Source organism: Strix aluco, chromosome 4, assembly GCF_031877795.1.
Source record: "Strix aluco isolate bStrAlu1 chromosome 4, bStrAlu1.hap1, whole genome shotgun sequence".
NCBI lineage: Eukaryota > Metazoa > Chordata > Aves > Strigiformes > Strigidae > Strix > Strix aluco.
In genome coordinates, this window is record NC_133934.1 from 64,053,859 (window position 1) to 64,077,025 (window position 23,167).

Genomic DNA, 23,167 nt, shown 5'->3' on the forward strand with positions numbered 1-23,167 from the left:
AGGGAAATGGAGTGTAACAGCACTTAGCTGCTTTTAGGCACTATCCTGTTTGTCTAAGAAAATAAATGTTTTCTTTAAAATGCAAGCCAGATAGAAGTGTTTGGGGTACAGATTTTCACTTACAGCAGAGACTAAAGTTTCTTCCAGTTCAGATTGGCAAAAGACTGTAACATCGAACTCAGGAGCTTTCATTTATGGTAACACTCTGGGATCCTAGGTTTTGAACGTCAGAAGAGACAAAACACCAGGAGATTAGCTCATAGGCAAGGATGGGTGGCAAGGAATCAAATGAGTTTACTGAGCAGCCACTAATTCTGTGAATTACTCAGTGAATAGCATTTCTTCATTACAGTTATTACAGTTCACTTTTTCTCTCAAATGAGGTTTATCACCCAGGTCAGAAATAGTATGAAATTACAATTCCATAGGAGGTCAGCAAGAGCTGCAAAAGATGAGGCTTCCTACATCTTTACGGCCTTTCAGTTACCTGCCTTTAGAGATAGACAGTGCACTGGTGCACTCGCTGACCTGAAAACACGTAAAGCCCACTTAAATCCAAACTTCCTTCCATTTTCCTGCAGATGTAGACATGGGATTCTGCTAGACTTCCTGCTGTTCTTTTGAATCAAGAGCGTTGATTAGTAAGATGAGAACAAAGAGAGCTGAATTTGTGGAAATAACCTCTAAAGTTGAAAATCTACTTCTGTTAAGTTCTATTTCATGTTATTTATCATGATTCTGAGAAAATGTTCTCCAAACTCCAGGGACCACTTTCCAACTTCGTTTTTTAACATTACTTTAAAATCCAATTAAATTGAGAAAGAAAAATGACAATTCATTTGTCGAGAGGAATGAAAAATATAATTCATACCCTTTCCACCAATTGTCCCTTCTACCAGCCTTCATAATGAGGACTTCTCCCTCTCCAGTGTTCAAGAGAGGCAAAACATAGTGTCTTCCAAATGGCTCGGGAGTTCTGATTTCTTTCTTGAAAAAAATATATCCCAAATGCTAAGTTGTACTATAAAGGCAATTCTGCTTTAATGGTACAAAAGTATTTGAGTCAGTATCTAGCCATTCCCTTGAGCTGCCTCCAAGACACAGGGGCAGTAAAGCAAAGCTGAGCCAACAACAGAAGCCTAGTTTTCAGGTGAGATCGAAGGAACGATGGAAGTCTTTCTGTCTGGTACTGCTAAATGACAGAAACACCTACAATTCTGCACCAAGGTCAGGAGAAGCCTGCCCTAACAGTGCGAGGTCTTTGCCCTGGAGACGTACGTTTCCAGCGCAGGGCCCTCTACAAAATCAAGGAGTTATCGCAGTCTTGGGCTCTTTTGTTCTTTCCGTTAATATCCCTGCGAAGAGGCATCATTTGCCTTTGCCTGTTTGTTCTCGGGCCTTTAGCTCGGTATTTCCACTCGCTTTGATGCGCGGGGTTGCCGGGAAGCTGCTCCGGCCGGCATTTGCTCGGCCTGCACTAGGGGGCTCTGCTGGCCCGGCGATGGAGGCACCGGCGGGGGCTCGGCGGGGAGACGAGGCCTGAAACCCCGAGCGGCCTTGCCAGGCCCCGGGGGCTTCCTCGGCGGCCTGCCTGCCCTTCAGGGACCAGGGATCTAACCTCCAAGTCTGCCTATCTGCTGCAAAAATTTTAGGGTGCTATGGGATGAAGTGCTCTATATAAAAGCAAGATGTTGCAGTGAAAGATTTTATTATATTTTGGAAATGGTAGACCTTCATAACATTGAAAATTTTATGGGAAAGAAAAGAAGGCTTGTAAGTCTCTCCCAAATTACTGCAGCTTTGAAGTAACAACTTTCACTTTGTAATTGTTGGAACACTCCCTCTCCTTGCAGTAAAGGGATCTTTAATGCGCCAACTGCTAAGACCGAGGCTCTCAGCCTTTTCCAAAGTGAACATGCTTGTGATGAGGCTGGCAGATAAACCCCACCCTATGGTAAGCCTAGCAGCGCTGCTACCATCTTTTTTCTTGTCCGAGTTGCCTCACTTGTCCTTTTTACAAATTCACAGTACCAAAGCCAGAAAGGATCATTAAAATCATCCAGTTCCCAAAAGAATAAGGTCCAGGGAATTTTACCCAGCCACTTTCTACCTTTGTTTCCTTTGCTTTCACCTCCACATCCTTTTACTTTTCTTTGTAATTATTGCTCTTGTTCCTGCTAGTTCTTTCTGCTGCTTAGCTTTGTGCCGTTTTCCAGTTCTCCAGCAAGCAGACAGCTACGTTGGTGGTTATACCAGCTGGGTCATGTAAGTACGGGCAACTTCCCCAAGTGCCCCGGGATTGGAATAGAGTTCCTTGGGCCATTGCATTGCTGCCTGAACTTCTGGCAAGTTGGTACTAGAACAGCAACAAGAGCTGGAATGGATGAAAAGTGGCCTTCAAGGAACCACTAATACCATGAAAATGCTGCAGATTTCTTTACATTTACCAGTCTATTTGGTACAACTTCCCCCTGCTACCCTGTGAATGGCTCGGTCCACATTACATGGTGCTAGCTGCTCAACAGAGGTCCAGGCCTACCTGAAAAAGAGTCTTCCAGGAAGAATTTAAAACATCCTGTTGCTGGGGAACTGTGGGACAGTAGTTTCTTCTCTTAACTCCAAGAAAGAATACAGCACCTCTGACCCAGCTGCCCTACTACCTTAGGAGAAGTGGGAAAAGCTGGGTCCAAACCTTCTGTCTTCCTTTTAGGTGCTTTTGCAATTCATATACCCCATGGACTTCACAAAGGTCAAACAAGGGGCCCAGATACATGGACTCTACAGCCAGTATGGGGTCTCACTTCCACTTTACTTCCCTCAAGGAGTGAGGCACAAACTCTGAAACAGTATAAAAATCCCCCCTTTCCTACTCCTGAACACAAGGTAAAGGTCTTCCAACTGTTCATTGTTCTTCCAGATGACTTTAAAAGAGCTAAACAAATCATTGGGAGAAGAGTCACACAGATGGACCTTTATGTCCCTCTTCTGATGATATGGTCATAGATAACAACATGGAGATAGAGATCTGTTTCAACAGGCGTCCGTGTTGTGCCGTCTCCTGGGTAGGCCTGAAACACAGAATATTACAGATACCCAGTCAGGAGAGAGAAAAGACATGGTTTTTAATGTCACAAATTCTCTTCTTCTTCCCTTGGAACATAAAGTTTGATAAATGCAACTAGCTCTGAGGGTGGGGATTTCTCAGTGAAGACTAATGGCCTGGCACAGGGCAGTTTGTTTCTCCTGCAATGCTTTTAGTAGATGCAAAGACAGTGATAGAGTTCTTTTAGCTAAATATAACTAGGAACAAGTGGACCATAGACTGGTCAAAGAGGAGGCCTGCTTGCAAAGATCAGGCAGCTGGTACTAAGTCTGTTCAAGCTGAACTCCATGAGAGAGAACTTGTGCTGATTTCAGTTTGGTCCATAGCAAGCGCTTCTCAAAAGCTAGTTCCCCATCAGTCAGCATTACAGAAAAGCCAAAGCCAGATGGATCTCACAGTGACTCACAAGCTGGTGCCCTGAAACCTGTGTGGGGACACAATGTACACGTACAAATGCCTCTTAGTGTGGCTCTTGGCATGCAAGGATCTTTCACATAGACACTAAAGAGCTGGTTATTTGTTACAGATGTTCTGCAGCTGCAGGAAGTTGGATTGGTGGCCCACTTTCAATGCAACCAAACACATTTTTAGGTATGCATTTTTGAATTTCTAACAAACCAATACACTTATTTTGAAATGCATATAATTTGATATTTTGTACTGTTACTATTCATATGTGACCATCTTTCATGGGAAGCACATCAAAGAAACCATCATCCTAGATCAGTTCTGTAGAAACCCAAACAAATTATTGCCCAGCTTAGTTCATGTTGGTTTTGAGAGTAACCAAAGCCTGGGTGTGTTTGTCACATCCAATCTATAGTCCAAGGACTTCAGCTGTAAAGTTTAAAAAAGTGCAGTTGGCACCAGAGGAACATGGTTTCTTACAGGGGGAAGCTGTCTATAATATTATTACCCATTCAGCTCCCAATATGAAAGATAAAATACCCGTGGCAATTTAATCAGCTTTCAACTATGTCGAAAATGGCATGTCCGGGTATGACTTGAGTATCTGCATTGTTCAGATTCAACTGCTATGTAAATAAATGGTAAAGACCAATCAACGTCAACAATAATAGGATCAGATCCATTTTTATGAAAGCAAAGCATATGTTTGTGCTGTCAGTCATATCTAAGAGACACAGAGTCCACAACGTTCCTCCAGTTTATAGCACTAGTGAGGCACAAGTATTTTCCTTTCTTTTATTAATTTGTAAATCTTTCTGAACCATTTACTGTGTGCTGGAGAAACACAGCTCTCCACAGAAGATGCATCTAGTGTCAAATTTCTCTTTTATGAGGGACAGGGTTTAAAATACAGGTTTGACCCTTATGCCAGTGACAATCTGCTACAAGAACTGAATGACCTTAATGGGGCTGCTTTCCTTAGGATTTCTTAAATCTTTTGTATTAATGAGGAAGAATAAAGATTGTATGCGGTTGGGAAAGGAATTCTGCCAGTTTCAGTTCACCACGGTGAAAGTGTTGGGGTAGAAGATGGCCCATGCTTCGAATGCAGGAACCAATTCTGCTTTCTGGATTTGCTGGTGTTTAGCAGACCCTGCCAGGATTTGGGATATTATGGTTCCTACAAGTTGCAGCTTTTGTTTCAAAGTAGCCTAATATTTACTTATTTTTATCCACCTGCAGGCATGTTTCATAATAGAGATTTGATTTTTCAGACGAGATGAATACAGGGACCACCAGCTCCAGGATGTGTCACCAACATTTTAGCAATTTTTCCTTTTAGCTAGAGGAACATGTGTCATTCTCTGAGCAAAACACAGCATCTTTCCACACCAGATGTACCTGCTTATACACTCCCATGCTTCAGTTCTCACATCTTCCAGTCAGTCTTGCTTTCCTCCTCACCCTGTTCCCTGTCCCATACTTCCCCTTCCTTAGCACTTCTTGGCATTTCCATTAATAGGACATAGTGACAGCATGCAGCCTATCCTGGCAGTAATGGCAACAATTTCTCATCTGGTTGGAAGGAAAAAGGGCAGAGAAAGGGACAGGGTATAAGAGAAACCCTGCTCCTGAAAGATTTCAGTTTTATCGGTCAGTTCAACTTCTCATTTTTGTCATCACAAGGGAAAGGCCTAGACGCGCTCAATCATAAACAAGGTAGGCTAAGTTTATCCTGACAGGGACCACAGCAGCTATGTTAACATGGGGAACAGCATGTCTGAGTAAGCCTGAAATATTAGGTGTGTATTGATAAAAGACACTATTTGCAATCAGACTCAACAGTTTAGCAGTCAAGCTCCATTGCATAAAGGCAAATTAGAATATTGGGAAAAAAAAAAAAAAGACATTTACCTTGGGATCCACATTTATTATTTTCCTATCACTTTTGTTCTTGAAGAGTAGTCCACAGGCATTTTCTGCAATCACTTGGTAATTTGGGCTGGAATTTGAAGTGCTGACATTTCTATCCCAGTTGTAAAAGCTGTGAAAATGTGAAACAGAAATGCTGTTCTTTTAATGGATGTCATTCTTCCAGTTTAAAGGGCAGATTCTGACCTCCTTATTCATGCTGAGTAGTTCCTGATTCCACAGCAGCCCCTCTGAAAGCCAGACAGATTCACTGAGGAGCAGAAGTCTACTAAATATCAGAAAACCTGTCCAAATGTGGTCCTACGTATCTGATCTCTAGCAAACCAAAACTGAGGCCCCTAGCTGTCTCCTCATTCATTCTGTACTAGTGTTACTAAAAGACTCAGAGCCCGGGTTATAACCAGCAGGAAGTGGTAGTGCTTGAGAACTACTACTGTGACGGAAACAGCTCTGGAGACCACCTGAAAGTGCTTCCCGGACCACCACAGATCTGCAAACCAGATGTGGGAGCCAACATTTCCCCTTAGGATCTCACTGGAACTCTCTTGCTGCCTTACTGTTTTCCTTTCTCTTGTTTTTAATAGAATTCTGGTAGTAAGGACATTTTGGAAGCCTCCTCGTGGGCCCGATACAGCAGGAGGGGCTGAACTCCAGCTCCCAGAGGAAAATCCCAGCTCCCTGGAGAGCTGTAGGTGTCAGCCTGGGATTAATTCTGGAACAAGCCCTTCGATCAGGCTGACTGTGCTTGCTAGTTTTCAAAATGTCCGGCGCTAAACAAAAGTCAGAAGGAATGAGCCTGCTATGTCAAATACCGAGTGGACACAGGAGGGTTTCAGCAGTTTATCAGCCTTTCTCTTAGGTCAGAGGTGCTGGAATTTCCAGAGCCTTCTCACACTTTTGTTTCTTGACTTCTCAAACCTTTTATCACCTGACCTCAGCCTTTGTGGGCTTTGTACTTGCCACATAGCCAACTAATAGGCTGTCATTTGCATGCTCATTGTTGGTATGTGCTTAGAAACCTTTTCAGGTCAGACGTACCTACAAATTGCACAATGTGATGGTACTGTTAGGCCTACCTCACTCATTTGATCAAGTAGCACATTGCATTTCTGTTGCTGATTGAGGGTATCTTTTGCAAAAGACAGAGGAGATGGGAGGAAGTCAAGAGGAAATCATTCTGCTTGTAAGGAGGATTCAAGATATGTAGAAAATACTTTTTAATTTTCCTGCCTTCAGCAAGGATACTTCATTCCAACTAGATACATGGTTCTGTTTTTTTAAGCACCTTGATTTCTTCCTGACTTTGAAAGAGCGCAAAACAGTAGGCCTCACTGTTAGGTATGCTAAACCTTTTCGCATCCTTAACACCTCTGGTAGGAATGCAGCAACATATGATGACTTGGACATAAATTTACAACGCCCTTACTGAAGTCAGTGGGTGATTTGCCACTGAAGTCGATAGCCTTGAATTACAGCCAGGTGATGTAAAATGGTGTGCTCAGCACAAAGTTATGTCCTTAAGCAAGCGAGTTAGCACAAGTAGAAGCTACCCTCTGGAACTCTGTGCAGCCTAACGCTTAGATGCCTGCAGAAAATGAGTGAAAGGTGGGTGGACACTATCATTCAGCTTAGTAGTAATAATTGCTTTGCTTTGATATGCTAATTGGTCACATTGATTTGTCATCTATAGAATTGTTTAATGCTCTTGAGTACTCGCTTTCAGTGGTAGACGGAAGATTTTTTCATTCACTCCTTACATCTAAGAATAAGACTATGCACTAACTTATATACAAATTGAATACACAGATTCTTTTAACTTTCTACTCAGTTACCTTATTTCATCCCTACAGCTTTTCCCTGTCCCCCAGGACACAACTTGGTTAACAAGTCCAGTTCCACAGAGATTGTTTCTGCTGGAAAACCACTACCAGATTAGGAAGGAATTGCTCTACATTATCGAGGGGTGGGGGAAATGCCTCTCTCCAAAGACTTCCCCACATTCATTAAAAATAAATTAGACATCTGAAGGTGGAAATAGTCCATTAGCTGTCAGATAATAGCTTCCTGCATTTTGACAAGCCTGCAACCCCACTCCTACCGTACTTCCCCAGATCAGAGCTCAGATAGCCTTCCTGCTGGGAAATCAATGTCTAGTGCAAACAGTTTTGTTATGGACTCTCACTTTCCATGACCAATTAGCTTCCATCATGTGCTTAGATGTGAGACATAAACCCCAAGTCCACCAGCAAAACAAAGTAAATCTCTCTGTACCCTGTTACTGAGGGCTAAGAGAAGTGGGCAGTGCCCCATGCAACTCTCTCTCTGCCTTTCCCACATATAAGCCCTGAGCTTCTGAACATTCCCATGTCCTCTAAAACAAACACCAGCAGACAGCGAGATGGTGGCTGCTTTGAGGGAGCCTAGATGTCTGGCCACAGAAGGAAATTTCCCCTGCATACCTTTATTCATGTTCTTCACTGAAAACTGATGACATCAAGAGATTCAAGTAAGTCTCACATCCACCTTCAGCAAGTAGGATGAGAAAGGCTGCTTCAGCTAGAGAACAGTGTTACTGGGAGCACAAAGTAATACATGCTAGCAGGAAATAGTCCTAATACTGCCTAAATAGGCAGGAGGTAAGAAGAACATTTTGACCAGAGGAGCAAGGGGTTGAAGAAGGCTTCTCTGGAGCAGCCTCTCCCCTGCCAGTTACTGTTAAGGTGAAACTTGCTCACTGTAATCAATGCATTCTACCACGAGGCTGCTGTAAGAAGGTGGGGCTGGAAATCAGGACCTAGGGAATCCCATCTCATATGTGTTTCTTTCTCTAGAATAAATAATAAACTAAATTTCAGCAGTAAGTGCTATTTAGGAGTTACTATAATCCCAATGTAATCAAACTAATTTTTGTTAGCAGAATTCCATGTGCCTTCAAATACTTAAATTATCCTGAGATGAAAACATGCAGTCAGATGAACATGATCAAATGCCAGAAAGAAAAAAAAAAAAAAAAATCAATGTACATTTTTTCTATTATTATTTTGTTTGATTACCCTGTGTTTTGGAACAAATGTAACATTTTTTAGCACGGCACTTAAGTATGTGGAGTATGAAAGACTTATCAGTGCCCATAGTCCATAGGCCATAGCTGCAAGAAGAATACATCTTGTGGTTGGGTTTTTTTAAAATTTTGGGGGGCTTTTTGTTTTGTTTTTTTAAACAATGACTTGTTGGTGCAGTGGTATATAACAAGTAGCACACTGTGTTTGGGAATACAGACTAAAATATGTGAGGCGGGTTTTTTCATTCATCAGCTAACTCTGGTCTGAGCAGATTTTCATTCTGCAGGCAGACAGATGCCCTCCCAGAACACAAGGAGTCTGAATACAGGTTTTTGTATCCTTAAAAGTTATCCTTCGGGTACCAAGATGGCAGCACATCAAACCACATGGTGCTTATAGAATGTCTTTCATCCAAAAATCTCTGGGTCCTTTTGTAAACATGCATTAAACCACTTGACATTCTTGTGAGATGTAAGGCAGGCTTTATTACAGCTCATCAGTGGCTGGGGGAGCCAGGGCACAAAAAACGGGGGGAGATTTTTCATAGGATATGGCAGAGCAGCGAAGAGTCCTAATTACCAGCTCCAGCCAAGAGATGGGGTGCTTTGGTTGGAGTCCTGTGGCTGCTCACACTCAGGAAACTGAACAACAGTTATCCTAGAGGCAAATCCTTGGCAAGGTTACAGACTGGATTTTGATGCTTCAGTGTGTGATTGTCCCTTTTTTTTCCCTTATTCTGCAGTGGGAAATGAGCTGTGATGAAAGAACTTCTTACACAGCTTATTCAAGGGGTTAAAATGCCACAATGCATCAGGCCTGGACAGACTGGAGAGCGCTTCAGACACTGAACAAATTGAGGGTTGCCAATCACCATCCAACCAAAAGAAAAGAAGGTGTGCATCTGCAGGGTAAGAGCTTTGTTGTCCCAACTTACTATTTACTATTTAAATCAGCAAAATCAGGGAGAGAGAACATAGTGTAAAGGTGTTTATGTCTGTGTTGGCCCCACCTTTGATCCCATGGGGTTAGATTATACTACCCTATTCTTTCTTTGCCTCAGGATAAGGATTGGTTCCTTGATTCAGTTTTCTACTTTTCTCTTCCCACCCACACATACACAAAGATAAAACCATTCCCTATAGCAGACTGGGACTTCAGTCAAAAACTAATTATAAACAATGATGGCTCAACAGCTTTTTTCAGTTTGTGGTTCTATGAATTTGCGATGCAAACTATCTGGCTTCAGACCCCCTCCTGGTAATTTGCAGACCAGCTTGCTTTAGTTGGGCAGCAGCAGAAGGGTGCAGACTAGGGAGACAGGGGCATGAAGGACAACAAAGGAGACTAGAACCAGGAATAAAAAGCAGCAGCTCCTTTATCCTGGCGTTCTCCTTCTTTCTACCCTCTGGTAGGAGTGCACCGGTAAATCACTCTAATGGGGGGAAACTGGCATTCTGCATGTGCTTGCCAAATATGACAGAGTAGCAACATACTAACATACTTGGATGGGATTTGGCCTTTCAGTCCTTCCACAGCTTTCTGGTGCAAACAAGGTCAATGCCTTGGTGGGACATGACACAATGTAATACAGCACATACGCCTGACTCCACGCCAACCGCTGTTTCATAATAAGATGCATGTCACAGACCTCTGGTTAAACAAGAACAAGCTACTTTTCCACCTAAGAAATTTAAAGATGCTGAGTTTTGCTTTTCTTTTTCATCTTGAAGCAGCTTTGACCGAAATAATTGTATTTATCAAATGATTGCCAGGGTAGGGTGAAGTATGTTACAGTACTTCGGAAAACCGAGGCAGTTTGATTTGTCCACAGCTACTGTGCACAGTAGCTATTTTGGTGATTTTTTTCCTGCTTACCTGTGCTATATTGTCACTACTGAATTAAAACCCTGTGGCATTTAGCTAAACTCACATGGCTGATTATCTTGCAAACTGGTTGTAAATCAGGAGTTACTCCAATGAATTCTCATGTAAAATTGGTAGAAATGAGCATCTGACCCACAGGAACAATTCATGCCTTAGTTTCCTAGAGGGAGTGAAAGAGCACAGCACTGCCTGCTGCCTATGCAGTTACAAAGCAGGAGTCACCACAGCAGATAGTGAGTGTCTGACACGTCCTCTTTATACTACTGGCGCTGGGAGTAATGGGGATCTCTGCCTTTAATCTGTGGCCAAGCTTCCCTGCTCAGAACTGGCATGGTGAGAGGATGTTTAGCACTACAGCCAGAAATAATCTTTAAGACTGTTTTGGCCTTGCCTTTGACATTTAGCTAGTGTGTAGTTCACTGCATCTCATTACTGAACTTGGGAAACAGCCCCATCAGCACCGGGGTCAGCAATGCCATTTCATCACTGCAAGGCAGTTTTATGGACGAACACTGCACCAGCTAGCACTGGATGCCTCTCAACCTGGCAGAGATGCAGCTTCTCCCTCTTGCTCGAACCTGGACAGCTCCTGCAGCAAGTGCTCTGCAGCCACCACCTTCTCTCTGCAGTTCCTGAGCACAGACTTTACTTTGCATCTCTCCCAAGCAATAGTAGAAACCCTGAAATTTGGCTCAACAGAGAACAGCAGCAAAGCTGCCACTGGTTGCAGGAGGGCTGATGCTCGCGCAGTACATTTAACAAGCACAGGACAAGAACTGACACATCACTTCTAGTCATTGGGACTACAAGCACTCCATAGCAATGAAGCTTATGAATAGCAAGAGTTTGAAAATACCTCCCAGACCTGTTGACTCCCCACTTCTTGTATTGCTTTAAAAACAAGTAATTTTTTCCTTCTCCCTTAACTTTATTTTTTTTTTTTTTTAAACATAGGTGACACTAGGCATGAAGAGCTCTGAAAGGAGCACATCCATGCTGATGCCTGTTTGCTTGTAATTCCATAGCAAAAGGGTGATGAACTCAACACTCCATGGGAGGGCAGAGATTCTGGCCCAACACCACAAAACCAGTGCTGTGAGGCTGTGCAGACAGCCAAACCCTCTACACAGGAGACCCTGCCACAAAGAACGATGAATCCTATGCACACTGAATGCAGGGAAGTGTCCAGTGCGGCACGGAGATTGGCTTTAGGCTTGCTTTCATTTAAAATATTCAGTGGTGTGCTGGATCAACTCTGAGATCAAAGGGCTTGCAGAGCTTCTCTTGGCACTGTAACCCTTTGATCTTATCCTCTCCTCCTGATAACCACCCAAGCCACATGGCTGCTCCACCTCCTGCCTGGGATCTGCCTCTAAGATTGCCCATTTTTCCTTTCATTAAGGAGGAAAAAAGTGTGATATGCAAAAGTGATGAGCACCTGCAGCTTCCATTGACCTGATGTGAAACTGTATGCCTGCTCAGCAAGCCTCTAAGTCAGCTCTCACGCGTTTGCAGGCATACCACGAAGAGCAATGCACTGAAAGGAGGTGAAGATAAATGCAAGGTGGCTAATGGAAGCGGTACGCTAGCAACAAGCTTCACTGAACTATAAACCCACATAGCCTGGGAAATGTACATTTAGACAGGACAAGAGCATAACACAAGTCTCAGTCCTATGATGTAGGCTAGCAGTGCCTCAAGGATGCTGTATGTCTGAAGCTTTCCTACTGTACGCGGCTCTTATCAAAGCATTAACTAAATGGTGCATTTCGAGTTTATCGTGGCTTGGCATATTTCTCAGTCAGAACAGCAGCAACACAAAGAGGACTTGGAAAGCAATTCTTTTACACAAGAGAGTTGGAATTCCCACAGCCAAAAGATGCTATCATCCTGTGATTCTGTTTTTCAGCCTTTTTCTTGACAGAATAAGAAGAACCTCTAATCTTAATACAAAATAGTCATTTTTATATTTATATTGAAATATAGTAATTTTATATTTATATTTTATATTGAAAATATTTTATATTGAAAAACACGTGTTCTCAGCTACTGCCAATGCACACCTCTCCTGCCTGTTCCCATTAACAGTTGCTGTTCATCTTCTTGATCTGTCTACCAGTATCTAAAATGGTTAGATTTTTCTCTGTTTCCCACACACATACAGCTGTTGAACAATTTGTTGCACAGAGCTTACTCATATGATAAGTTTTCTTCTGGTCACGAATTATCTATGAATCAAAGATTTCAAATATGCATAACACAACAAGCACATGATACAGCCATTCTATCTACATACACACTCCCACATGGGTATTTCTACATGCAGCAATGGGATCCAGATGATCATCCTATGCATCTCTCTGCTGTCTCACCAACTGCCAACTCTTCTGTTTCATCATCCTGTTATGGCACAAGCCATTGCACTTCCATCAAAGCCCAAGGACTTCAATGGAGCAGGCTGCATATTTCAGTCCTCATAATCTAGGTGTGCACCTCAAGTTTGCTGCCTCAGAAGGATGTCATTAAAATCACCAAACCCTTAACTGCTACATTAAATTTTCCTTTTTATTTCCAAAGTTTAGGATTCTTCTTCCCAAACTCTCTGCACCTCTGGGCAGAACAGTTCTCTATGGGACCCTAACAAGTGCAAATAAATGTTTCAAAAATCAGCAGGGAAAGAAAGGACACCATTGCTTCCAGGACAGGAAGGTACAGATTTTAACAACGTGTCCTCACTGATAGGACATCGCATAGCATTGACTGAATGTACCTTTGAGTGCAAAACGTTTCCTTTCCTTTACTGAGTTTGGACTGAGAACTACAAATGGGAAATTAAACAAGAGAATTGCTACCTGTTTTTTTAAAAATACTTAAAAGAACCTACAAAATCCTTCTGCAAAATACCATCATGGAGAGATCATGTTACTGCCTGTCTGGGATGACCCATGTAATTCAGATGGTTTCAGAATTCGGAAACTGTGCAGTTTCCTCAAACTCTGGCAGAATTTTCTATAACTGTTGCTGCATGTATTTATACTCTATCTCCAGACACTGGACTGCTGCCATACACTGGAGTCTACAGTACTGATTTGACCCTGCTGTATACTGCTATGTGTTTCTGTGCAAATAGATATGCAACAAAATGAGTCTTTTATCAGACAGAAAACACGAGGAAAAAGTGAAACCATTAGCTGTGCCACTCCATCTCTTAAACTCACTCCCTCTTCTGAGAGTTGTGTATCATGGAAGTCCAGGCACTGGACACCAGAGGATTGCAACTGGTGTCACATGAACTGACTGACATCCTTTTCTTAACCGCTGACAAGGGGGCTTTTAGGCACTCCGTATCGCCGTGTGTAACACCCCATCTCCACCCAGCAGCCTGTGGGCTGTGCCCAGGACACGCTGTGGGCTGCAGTGCCAGCAGGAAGGCACAGGTGGCTGCAAGGCTGGGCAGCAGAATTGTCACAACCGAACCCCCTCTGCCACCCGAGCTGAGCTCAGGCTACCCTTTCTGCAATTCACCCTGGCTCTCCACTGTTGGCAGAGCAGGCCATAGCCTAAGAGTTCCAACTTGCAGGTCCATCTGCATTTGCTTTCAGTGGGTGTTAGCAGACACCCTCAGCATTGGAGCGCTTAGAAATGTTTCTTGTAGCCAAGGTGTTTTTTGTGTAATATGCTCGGTATTCCCAGCATTGTTTCAACTTCGGCTGGGTACACCTTTTGCATTTCAGGATGAAGGCTAAGATTAATAAGAAAAATAGAAGAAATAAAAGCAATAAAAGGAAAATAAATTAAAGTCCTCAGGGTTATAGGCCCGATCCCAAGAAATTATGAAACTACTGTCAGGCTCCAGAAGTTGTGCAGTAATCACTCAGAATGTATTATCTTATTAGTTCTCTCCATCTTTAAAGAATAAAACCACCCAACACATTAGGATTTATGGCCAACGAAAAGAAAGTTTTATCTTGAAGCTACAACAAAGAAGATAAAAGAGAGGCATGTAATTGTTGAAGGAACAACAGGATGAATAGCTTATACATATTGTGCAATTAATAATCACTGAAGGCCTGTTGGAAGTTGCATATAGCTGATAGATCAACGTACAAAACCAGAGCCCCTGTTCTTTTGTATACTGGCACATGGTGATTGCAATAGCAGTCACCTGAGTAATTTCTTTTTTTTCCCTAATGTGCCTTTTCAAAGTGTCTTCAGATGGGAGCCAAAAAAACCCACCCTATAAAAATAGAAATCTCAGTCATAAAAGTTTCCCTCCTAGCCAGGCCTTGGGTATTAAAACCAAACCAAACAAAGTAAGCATCATTTACAAGACCATGCATGCAGTAGTCACTCTGTCCCTGTTCCACACCAAGTGGTGGCCAGCTAAGGTCCTGAACAACGGTCTGTGGAGAACCGGGGACCTCAAGTTCATTCACTACAGATTTACTGAAACTAGTTCCTCAACACGGCAGACAAAGGAGTATATCATGATCAACAGAGAGACAGGAGAAGAGATCACTGAATCTTCCTCAGAAGAAAATGAAGTCTTAGGGAAAGATTTATTATCTGATTATCTGAGAGGAATTTCTAGCAAAGGCCAACCTAGAAATGAAGAAAGGCATCAGAGTAGAGCATTTGTCTGTGTGTCACATAGGTTCACTTACTGGTTTTACTCTTCCATTAACAAAAAGCCAGAGTATCATGAACAACTGCAGCCCTGCGCTATCGTTCAACTAATTGCTTCAGGTGCCAAAGATGCAGGTAAGTGCCAAGACAGATTTCCAAAGCCTGATGGTTTCTTGTAGTAGGCGGGGTGCATTGCTGGGAGCTTCCACAGGTTTTTCAACATCCCCCTGGGCACCTGCCTACACCTTTAACATTTTTAAAAACATGACCTTCAGATGTGTGCTGAAGTTGCACTGAAAACAATGCTTAGGTGCTTTGCTGGATAAGAGTCATAGTAAGACATGATGAGCAGGAAGACCTGGAGGAACTAAATGGCAACTAGACAGTTAGGTGAACTAGTAAAGGAAATGTCAAAGTATTGTTGCATATTGATTTGGATATGCGTATTTATGGAGCTGGGCCAGCTTCTCCAACGTCTTTCCTTCTGAAGGAAGTGGGGTTAACATCCATGAATAAATCAGCCTCTTGATCAAAGTTTGATTAAGCATCTGAGATGAAATGATGGATTTTTCTGAAGGCATGTATTCAAAGCATGCTTAATGTATGCATGTGTATCTCTGTCTTTCTTCCTGTGGTTTCTTTCAAAGGGTCCTCTTCCTTTCCAACTGTAATCTCCTTAGGCAAAGAGTTGAGTCCAGAAAGAATTCATCTATAAAACCATCTGCTAAAACTTCTAATTATCAGCTGAACTGATGAAAAATAATACTTTTATGAAAAATGAACACTTCTTTTTCCTAGTATTTTACTTCAGTTGTGTGAGGTAAAGCAAGGGGAGACAGCCAACCTTCAAGGCTTGGAAAGGAGTCTTTTCTTCTTCCCAGACCTCAGACCTCACTAATGCAACCTTTGAAATCCTGATGGCTTGGGCACTGAGGGAACACCCTGAGCAACCAGGCTGCTGAATGATTAATGCTGCAATTTCCAAGCAACCTGGGGACATTTAGATTCATCTTTCCCACCAGAAGTGAAAAATGGCACATGGAAAATCTCAGCCCCTGAGAAGAGCTCAGTTCTCCTCGCACCTTAGTCTAGAAGACTGTGAAATTGCTGGGCGCTACCTCAGACACTGTGGAGGTGGGGCACTGGCCCCACGTTGCTGTTTTCTGCAAGCTATTGCATAACAAGTCTCATATCCTCCAAACTTTGCCAACTATACAAACATTTAGAAGACAAATCTTAAATATTTAGGCACATTTTCAAAATATTGCTGTACAACTCCCTTCTTCCCCCCGCCCCTTCTGCAACATGCTCAGAATTTTATCTATATGACAGTGACCTCAAGCTTGTAAATACACTGCAATAGGAGAGATGAGAATCAGGAGTTTCCATTCTGAGCAACTTAATTCCCCTTAAAGTGTCAAAAATGCCAGGTTTTCAGGAAAGTACTACCCTGTCTTAAGGAAAAAGGTCTTTAGCAGAGTCACTCCTAAGCTTATTAGATTCAAAGGGCCCTTGTAAAACACATCCTCAGAAAACCTCTAGATTACAAACTGGCTTCAGGACATAAAAACTGCTGCAAACTGGGCTGTGCAGTTTCCAGCTTGCCAATACTAGTTAAGAAAAAGATGTGTTTTGCTAGGATTTGGTGGGACCAGAGCACCCAGGAGACTGCTAAGTCTGGGGAGAATTACTAACAACTATTAGTGTAAAAACAAAGTCTTAAAAAGTAACTCAGTTACTTCAAAAATAGTAGGTTTAACTTCATAACCACATCTTGCAAACACCAGCTTTGGCATGATCCATTAGTTTCTTACGGTTGAATGTTTGGTCCAGGAAAAGGCAGTGACTATTGTCTTTGCTGCTAAAAAACTTATCACTACACACATTTCAACTACTGGTTTGATGCACAGTGACATATAGCTTGAATGGCTCAAATCAGCAGAACTATTGAAAATAGATTGATTTTTAATGTTTTCAAATGACAAACATACTATCGATCTGGGAGGCTGACATAGCTAATTTAAATGTACGTTTAGCAACAGAGCAAAGAGATGACAAGGCATCAGGCATGCAACTTTTCCATTTCAATGCAAACAAGCTGGCGGAGCTGTGATATTAATGAAGCACAATGTTATACAGAGTATTCACATCCCTTACCTTCTCTACAATACATTCACAGCTTGTAATTTGACTGCAAAGCTTACACACATGAGACACACACATTACAACTAGATAGTCAAACTCTAGTTGCACATTAAAATGAGAAACAGTCTATAACCAGAACCTCTTTGAAATCTGGGGGGATAAAAAGGATGGAGGCCCCAGTTCCTCAAACTACATGAAACACACTGAATACAACAGGACCTACGCAGTGCACTGAAAGCTCTGCACATGCTTGGGTCAGAAAAAACATGCCAGGAAGAGGCTGCATGAACACAAAGAGGTTGTACGTGTTAACAGCAGACAGTAGGAAATGTAGGGAAAAGAGACTGAAGTTGAAGGAGAACTTCATGTGGTTGAAGGGGCGCTGCGTATGTCAGGACACAGGGCAAGCGGTTTGAAAGCATTTGCTGGGTGTTGCAGGCGAAGACACAGATCATGGATCTGATGTGACGGAGACAGTATGCTGATAAAGTGTCGTGGAGCGAGTGAGTTGGCCATGGTAACTGTTACATAACCTGCAAACCACCTGAGGTTATTTGAATCACAGGAAGCAAATGAAGAAAGTACGTGTCCTTATGCAGAATGGCAGAATCTGTTCAAAGCAGCATAAACTGATATGTAGGACTACTGGGGCTATAGTTACTACAACTGTTCCAAAAAAGACCGTTTAGATAATGTGACAGTGTGAACGCTACACCTTTCTGTAAGGTTTGAAGAATCAGACATCCGGAAGGTGTACACTTAAATGGCAGTTTCAATGACTGCATAATCTGTAGCCCTATGAAGAACAAACCTATTGAACAAACCAAATCAGCAATAGTTTTTAAGAAAATCACTCTCCCTGTTTGTCTTCAATATGCAGATGTAAAGAGGATATTACTGCATACTAAAGATAAAGAACAACTGCAACAGCCTCCTCAGCAAGCTACAACTTAGAGCCAATTTTTTGCTTTTTACAGGGAAAGATTTAAATTGATCAACCTTTTCTGCTTACTACTTGCAGACCGCAACAGGGGTGTGCCTTACTCTTTCTGCATGTATCCCTACCAAAATGTATGAATATGTAGTGTCAAGGGTATCATGACACTGAAAATGCGAACCTACTTAAAACATCCCATCCAAAAAAAGGAACAGTGGCACTATGGCTGAGATAACCCAGTCCTGCAGTTTAAATTGGACTTTGTGATGTTGCTGACTATCAGAATTTTACACTGCCTAATTTCACTAACTTTCTGATGGAGTATCAGTTTGGAAGCTTGAAAATTCCCATCTTTTCCATGAGATATTCACCGTAGGACATGAGAAGATTAGCACAAAAATTAGATTTTGTGATCTGCTTCAAAACCTGCCAAGTCTGATACCACCAGTGTGGCTACTATTGAAGCTGTAAATTTAGTCCCACTGGAATCAAGGGGGAGATCTCCCAAGGCTGCTGCGCTCTTCATTAAGGTCTGACATGGTTTCAAAAGATGATGAAAAGTTCTTTTCCTATAGTCTTTCACATACTGCTGGGATGTCTACAGTTACTTGAAACAGAAAAGTTTAATAGTGTTTGTTAAAAAATAAATTGGCAATCATTGGCATAGATGGTAACGAATGCTCAGGAAAATAGCCAAAGCAGTTAAACTGGTGGGTATGGAAAATAAAACCCAAGAATTTCATTAACGCTATGATGATGGCAAACTGGGTCTGAGGCATCTGGCTGAGACACTGCTCAGTGTCAAACATCAGTGCTGTTAGGAAAATGTATTTGACAGAATTTAGATGCAAGTGCAATGATCAAAAGCCAGAGATGGAAAAAAATACACAAATAATAATTCCAGTTCTTCACTAACATATAGATGACTTTCAGGGTCAAAAGATCATTTTTAGCATTAGTTCCAAATGAAAGCATTTTAAGTGAGGAGTTATCAGGGAAATTGAACTTGTTCAAATCACAGCAAGAAAAAAAAAAAACAAAACCAGAATAATTATTAGGGAAAACATTAGCACAGTAATAAGGAGAAGTAAATGTCCTCTAAAGCCTGAAGTGTAGATGAAGGCTTCCTGGAAACTGGTTCAGTGCCCTCATCAGTTTCATAGTAGGAAAAAAAACTGTTGTTTTGTCCCACATTTATCGCTTGTACATGTTTTAAGAAATATTCTAAAGAACAAAGCAGATTTTGCAGTATTCAGAGAATGGGAGTGGATCCCACCTCCTGTGCATCCTCCAAGACCAAGATTCTCTGGTGTCTGAAAAAGACTGATTCTAAGAGAAAGAAAAGAAACAAACAAATAGCCTTGATCTCAGTCACGTCCAGGACAAAGCTCCAGTGAGAGCAGCCTCACATGCCTTTTACGTATCTGCAATTACACATGAATAAAACCTGCTCCAGAGAGATGATTGCAAAAACTCCCTTTTAGGCCAAAGCTGCTGCTTCTTTTTGAAAGAATGATATTCAGAGTCATCATTTGCAAATCCTGGAAAGTTATCTCTCATTTAGGAGCAATGTAAGAACAACCCTCATTTAAGTATGTGTTTCATAGCATAAAAACAGAGACAGCAAAGTCTTTTACATACCTTGCAAAAGAACATATACATAAAGTTCCTTGACAGCTACGGTAAGGTTATTCTGATTTTAACAGGTAGGTAACAACAGTCCTAAGCCTGCAAGAAAACGCGACAATTGTCATCTAACATACAAAGGGATCAGGTGACAGGGGGAAAAGCAAAAATGTGACAGTGATGGGGAACATCCGTTTACCGGGCAGCATGGACAGCAACGTCACAAACTGCGATGGACAAAAGATACACACCAGAACTTAGCAAAACAACTACAAAAAAAGTTTTCAAGAAAGATCTTTCTCTGAAGACAGTGTATGTGGGGCGTACATGAGAAAAAATGATTAATTGCTTCTCAAAACACTGGAACAGCACAATGGTTTAACAGAGGGAAAATCTGACTTACAGCAGATTAATAACTTTTTAGCAATTTTACATTAAAAATCATACATAAGTTGTTACCCTCCCTAATGTTTTGAGCTGGATTCTCAAATATTAGGATTTATAACTGATGTAATCATTGTTGGTTTTCCACATCTGCTTAATGTAGTTGAATGGCTTAGAGTACTGAAAATATGATGTATGTGTCATATGTAGAACAGAATACTGCCATGTCCAACAGTAAGAAAAGGGATATTCTTAAACAAAAATTGAGAAAATTTACCAGTTCTTGTGCATCCAACCAGAGCTATACGCTACCACAACTCCTGCCTGCTAGACATTTAACATCTGTCATCTGTCTTCTTCAGGACAGAATTTCACAAGTACAGAACACAACATAATTCATGTTATACTTCAGTGTTTTATGTAAAGTTATAATCTTACAAGAAACCCATACATCAAAAGGTATTTGCAGGCATGTATCAGCATTTCAGTGGAAACAGCAAACATAGTGGAAAATTATCGCAGAATTAAAGAAAGCAGCCTATCAACACCCATCTATTAAACACATGCAAATATGCTCTGGGAAGACTGCAGACACCCTGGCAAATCATGGCCCGTAACAGCTACAAGCTTTTACTGTGCCCCTGCTGCCGGCACGCTTGGAAGCCAAGGGCTGTCACTGTTCCTCTGCCCCACAGGCAAGGAAAGGGGCTTCCCCAGCAAACAGCCTCCAGCAAAATGACTTTTCCACCCTTCCCTGTCCATGCATGCAGGTTCATCCGATGCAATGCCAGCAAGACAAATATCACCCTCTCACATGGAGACTGTGTCTCTTCCTCTCAGGTCTGAAGCCACACAGGAATTTATAGATCAGAACTAGCACTCCCATTCGTTATCCCTGCTTTGGTGTCCAGTGTAGCACTATTCAAATAAATAACAGGGCTTCCATTATCAAAACATTTTTTATTTCCTTGTTTATTTTAGTAAATGTGAAAGGTCTGATTAATCAGTTGTGGGGTTTTTAGTAAAAGTGGCAAATGTTGTGAAAATTCTGACTTCTGTATCAGTTTTGGGCTGAAAAGTTCAGGATTATATGCTGTAACATTATATATGTGGGATTATATGATGCTAGAAATAATTTGAATGTTCCATTTCAAAAAAAAAAAAAAAAAAGCATCTCTCTTTACCTCACTAATTCTAGTAAGTGCTTTAAAATGGTACCATTAGCTCCAAAGAGCATTAAGAACAGAAGAATTACCTTTCCTTCCCCACCTTAAATGCTAGCCCATGCCTCTCCCACCCCTCCTCCTGCTGTTCCTCAGGAAATATTTTCAGTGTGGTTACAACATGTGTGATCTGCCTGTGCATAGGCGGCCATAAATCCATATTACCAAATGTTTATCTGAGCTTTTGAACATCTTGGAGACCGTGGTATCAGTATCCCACAAACCTCAGGGTATACCAGTGCAGGAGAGGGAGCTAGCCAGATACCATGTTGTTACAAAGAACATTTTGATCTGGGAATGTAATGAGAAGCAGGATTGCAGGAAGGTTTCCTCGGTGGCAGCTCCAGCGCGTAGGTGCAGGTGCACTGCCCAGACAGAGTGCTGAAACAACGCATTTCTGGCATAGCGAGGACTCCAGCTTGGCTCAACACGCGCAGCTTTCACATCCAAACCTTGTTACTAGATCAGCCTGGAATGTCATTCTAAATCCATAGTCTCCAGGCATTAATCAAGAAAGGGGGCCGGCAGGAGGGGGGATAGCCTATTTAAAACTCATAGCAGAGTTAAAACATACCCTCCAAAAGTGCCCTATCAGTGAAAGGAATTAAGTCACTTTCCTAGCTTGTGGTCATTTTCAGAGACATAATAAAAATAACCTGTGGGACCCATACAGTACCTGCAGTTAAGTTGTCATCACATGCAGATGTATGGTATCTTTACTATTGCAGTGCATTACATTATTTCCTTAAATTGGTCTCATACTTCAGCCCCTGGAAAAGCACCAGAAGAATTTACTGGGGCTGTGAGACTCGGATTGCACGGAACAAGCCCCACTGGGCTCACTTGGAAAAGCATGGGAACTCCCTGCCACTCAACCACTAAGCCTGGGATAAAAGGGAAAATGAAAAGCTCCAAGAGTCACGCTGAGCAGTCACCACAACCCAAGCTACAAGCTCTGCAAGCAGGGAGGGCTGCTCCTACACTGCCAAAATGACACCGTGGCACCTCTGGGCGAGAGCTGTGTCACTGCCACTGTCACAGCACAGCCCAGCATCAGAGAGCATGCAATGGGGCTTTGACTACGAGACATTCTTGTTTCCATGAAAAACACAGACACAAAGAACTGTTATGAGGCTTCCCAGAGGAATGTCCAATTTGTGAGCTCTCCATAAGCATCTGTGAGCAAGAGGGGAAAAGGAGGCAGGGGGAATTAAGGAAATTCAGAGACCAAGAAAACAGAAAAGATTTAAAACAAAAGACAGGGAAAACAAAGTCATACTTATTTTATGGAGGAAGAGAAGGGAGGTGTATGTTGGATGACAGAAAAAAAAGATGTCAAAAAGGACACGACACACTTTCTAACATTTACAGTATTTTACATCTGAGACACATTACTCCTACTTGGCATACCCCCTGTTGGCATTAAGCAAGCTGCCCTGTCTTGAAGTAGATGAGGCTGAAACACAACCCTCAGGGCTTTCTCCTGCAGGCTTACTGACTCACGAACCAGACCTCCATCTGCTCTCCATAAGCATGGGTGCCTTCAGGATATTTTGAAAATAAAATAACTATTGTGTGTCATATAAAGATTTTCACAAACATAAATATGAACTCTCTAGTGCAAACAAAAAAAGATTGTCTCACAGCCCGCCTTTTTTTAAGTAATCAAGAGAAGTACAGAGAAATATATTCTTTATCCACACAGATCTCTGCTAGAGGCCAGGACTTTGGTTTTTTTACCTTCCTAATACCCCCTAAGCAATGCAGATTTAAAGCTTGTAAGTACTGCGATACAATGGCATGAAGAGGTGATACAGTCAGTGTACACTGCTTATAA

The 23,167-nt window shown here is 42.0% G+C and overlaps 1 protein-coding gene across 1 annotated transcript in view; it reads right to left on the reverse strand.

Annotated features, from left to right (window-relative positions):
- Positions 1-1,709: 1,709 nt before the first annotated feature.
- Positions 1,710-23,167, reverse strand: part of CFAP299 (cilia and flagella associated protein 299) — a 225,401-nt gene continuing 203,943 nt past the window's right edge. Inside the window, exons 5-6 of the mRNA XM_074821457.1 lie at positions 5,426-5,555; positions 1,710-3,068 (exon numbers count right to left, since the gene is read on the reverse strand). Of these exons, the coding sequence (XP_074677558.1) occupies positions 2,973-3,068; positions 5,426-5,555 (226 nt within the window). The 3' untranslated portion in view covers positions 1,710-2,972. The remainder of the gene's footprint in view (positions 3,069-5,425; positions 5,556-23,167) is intronic.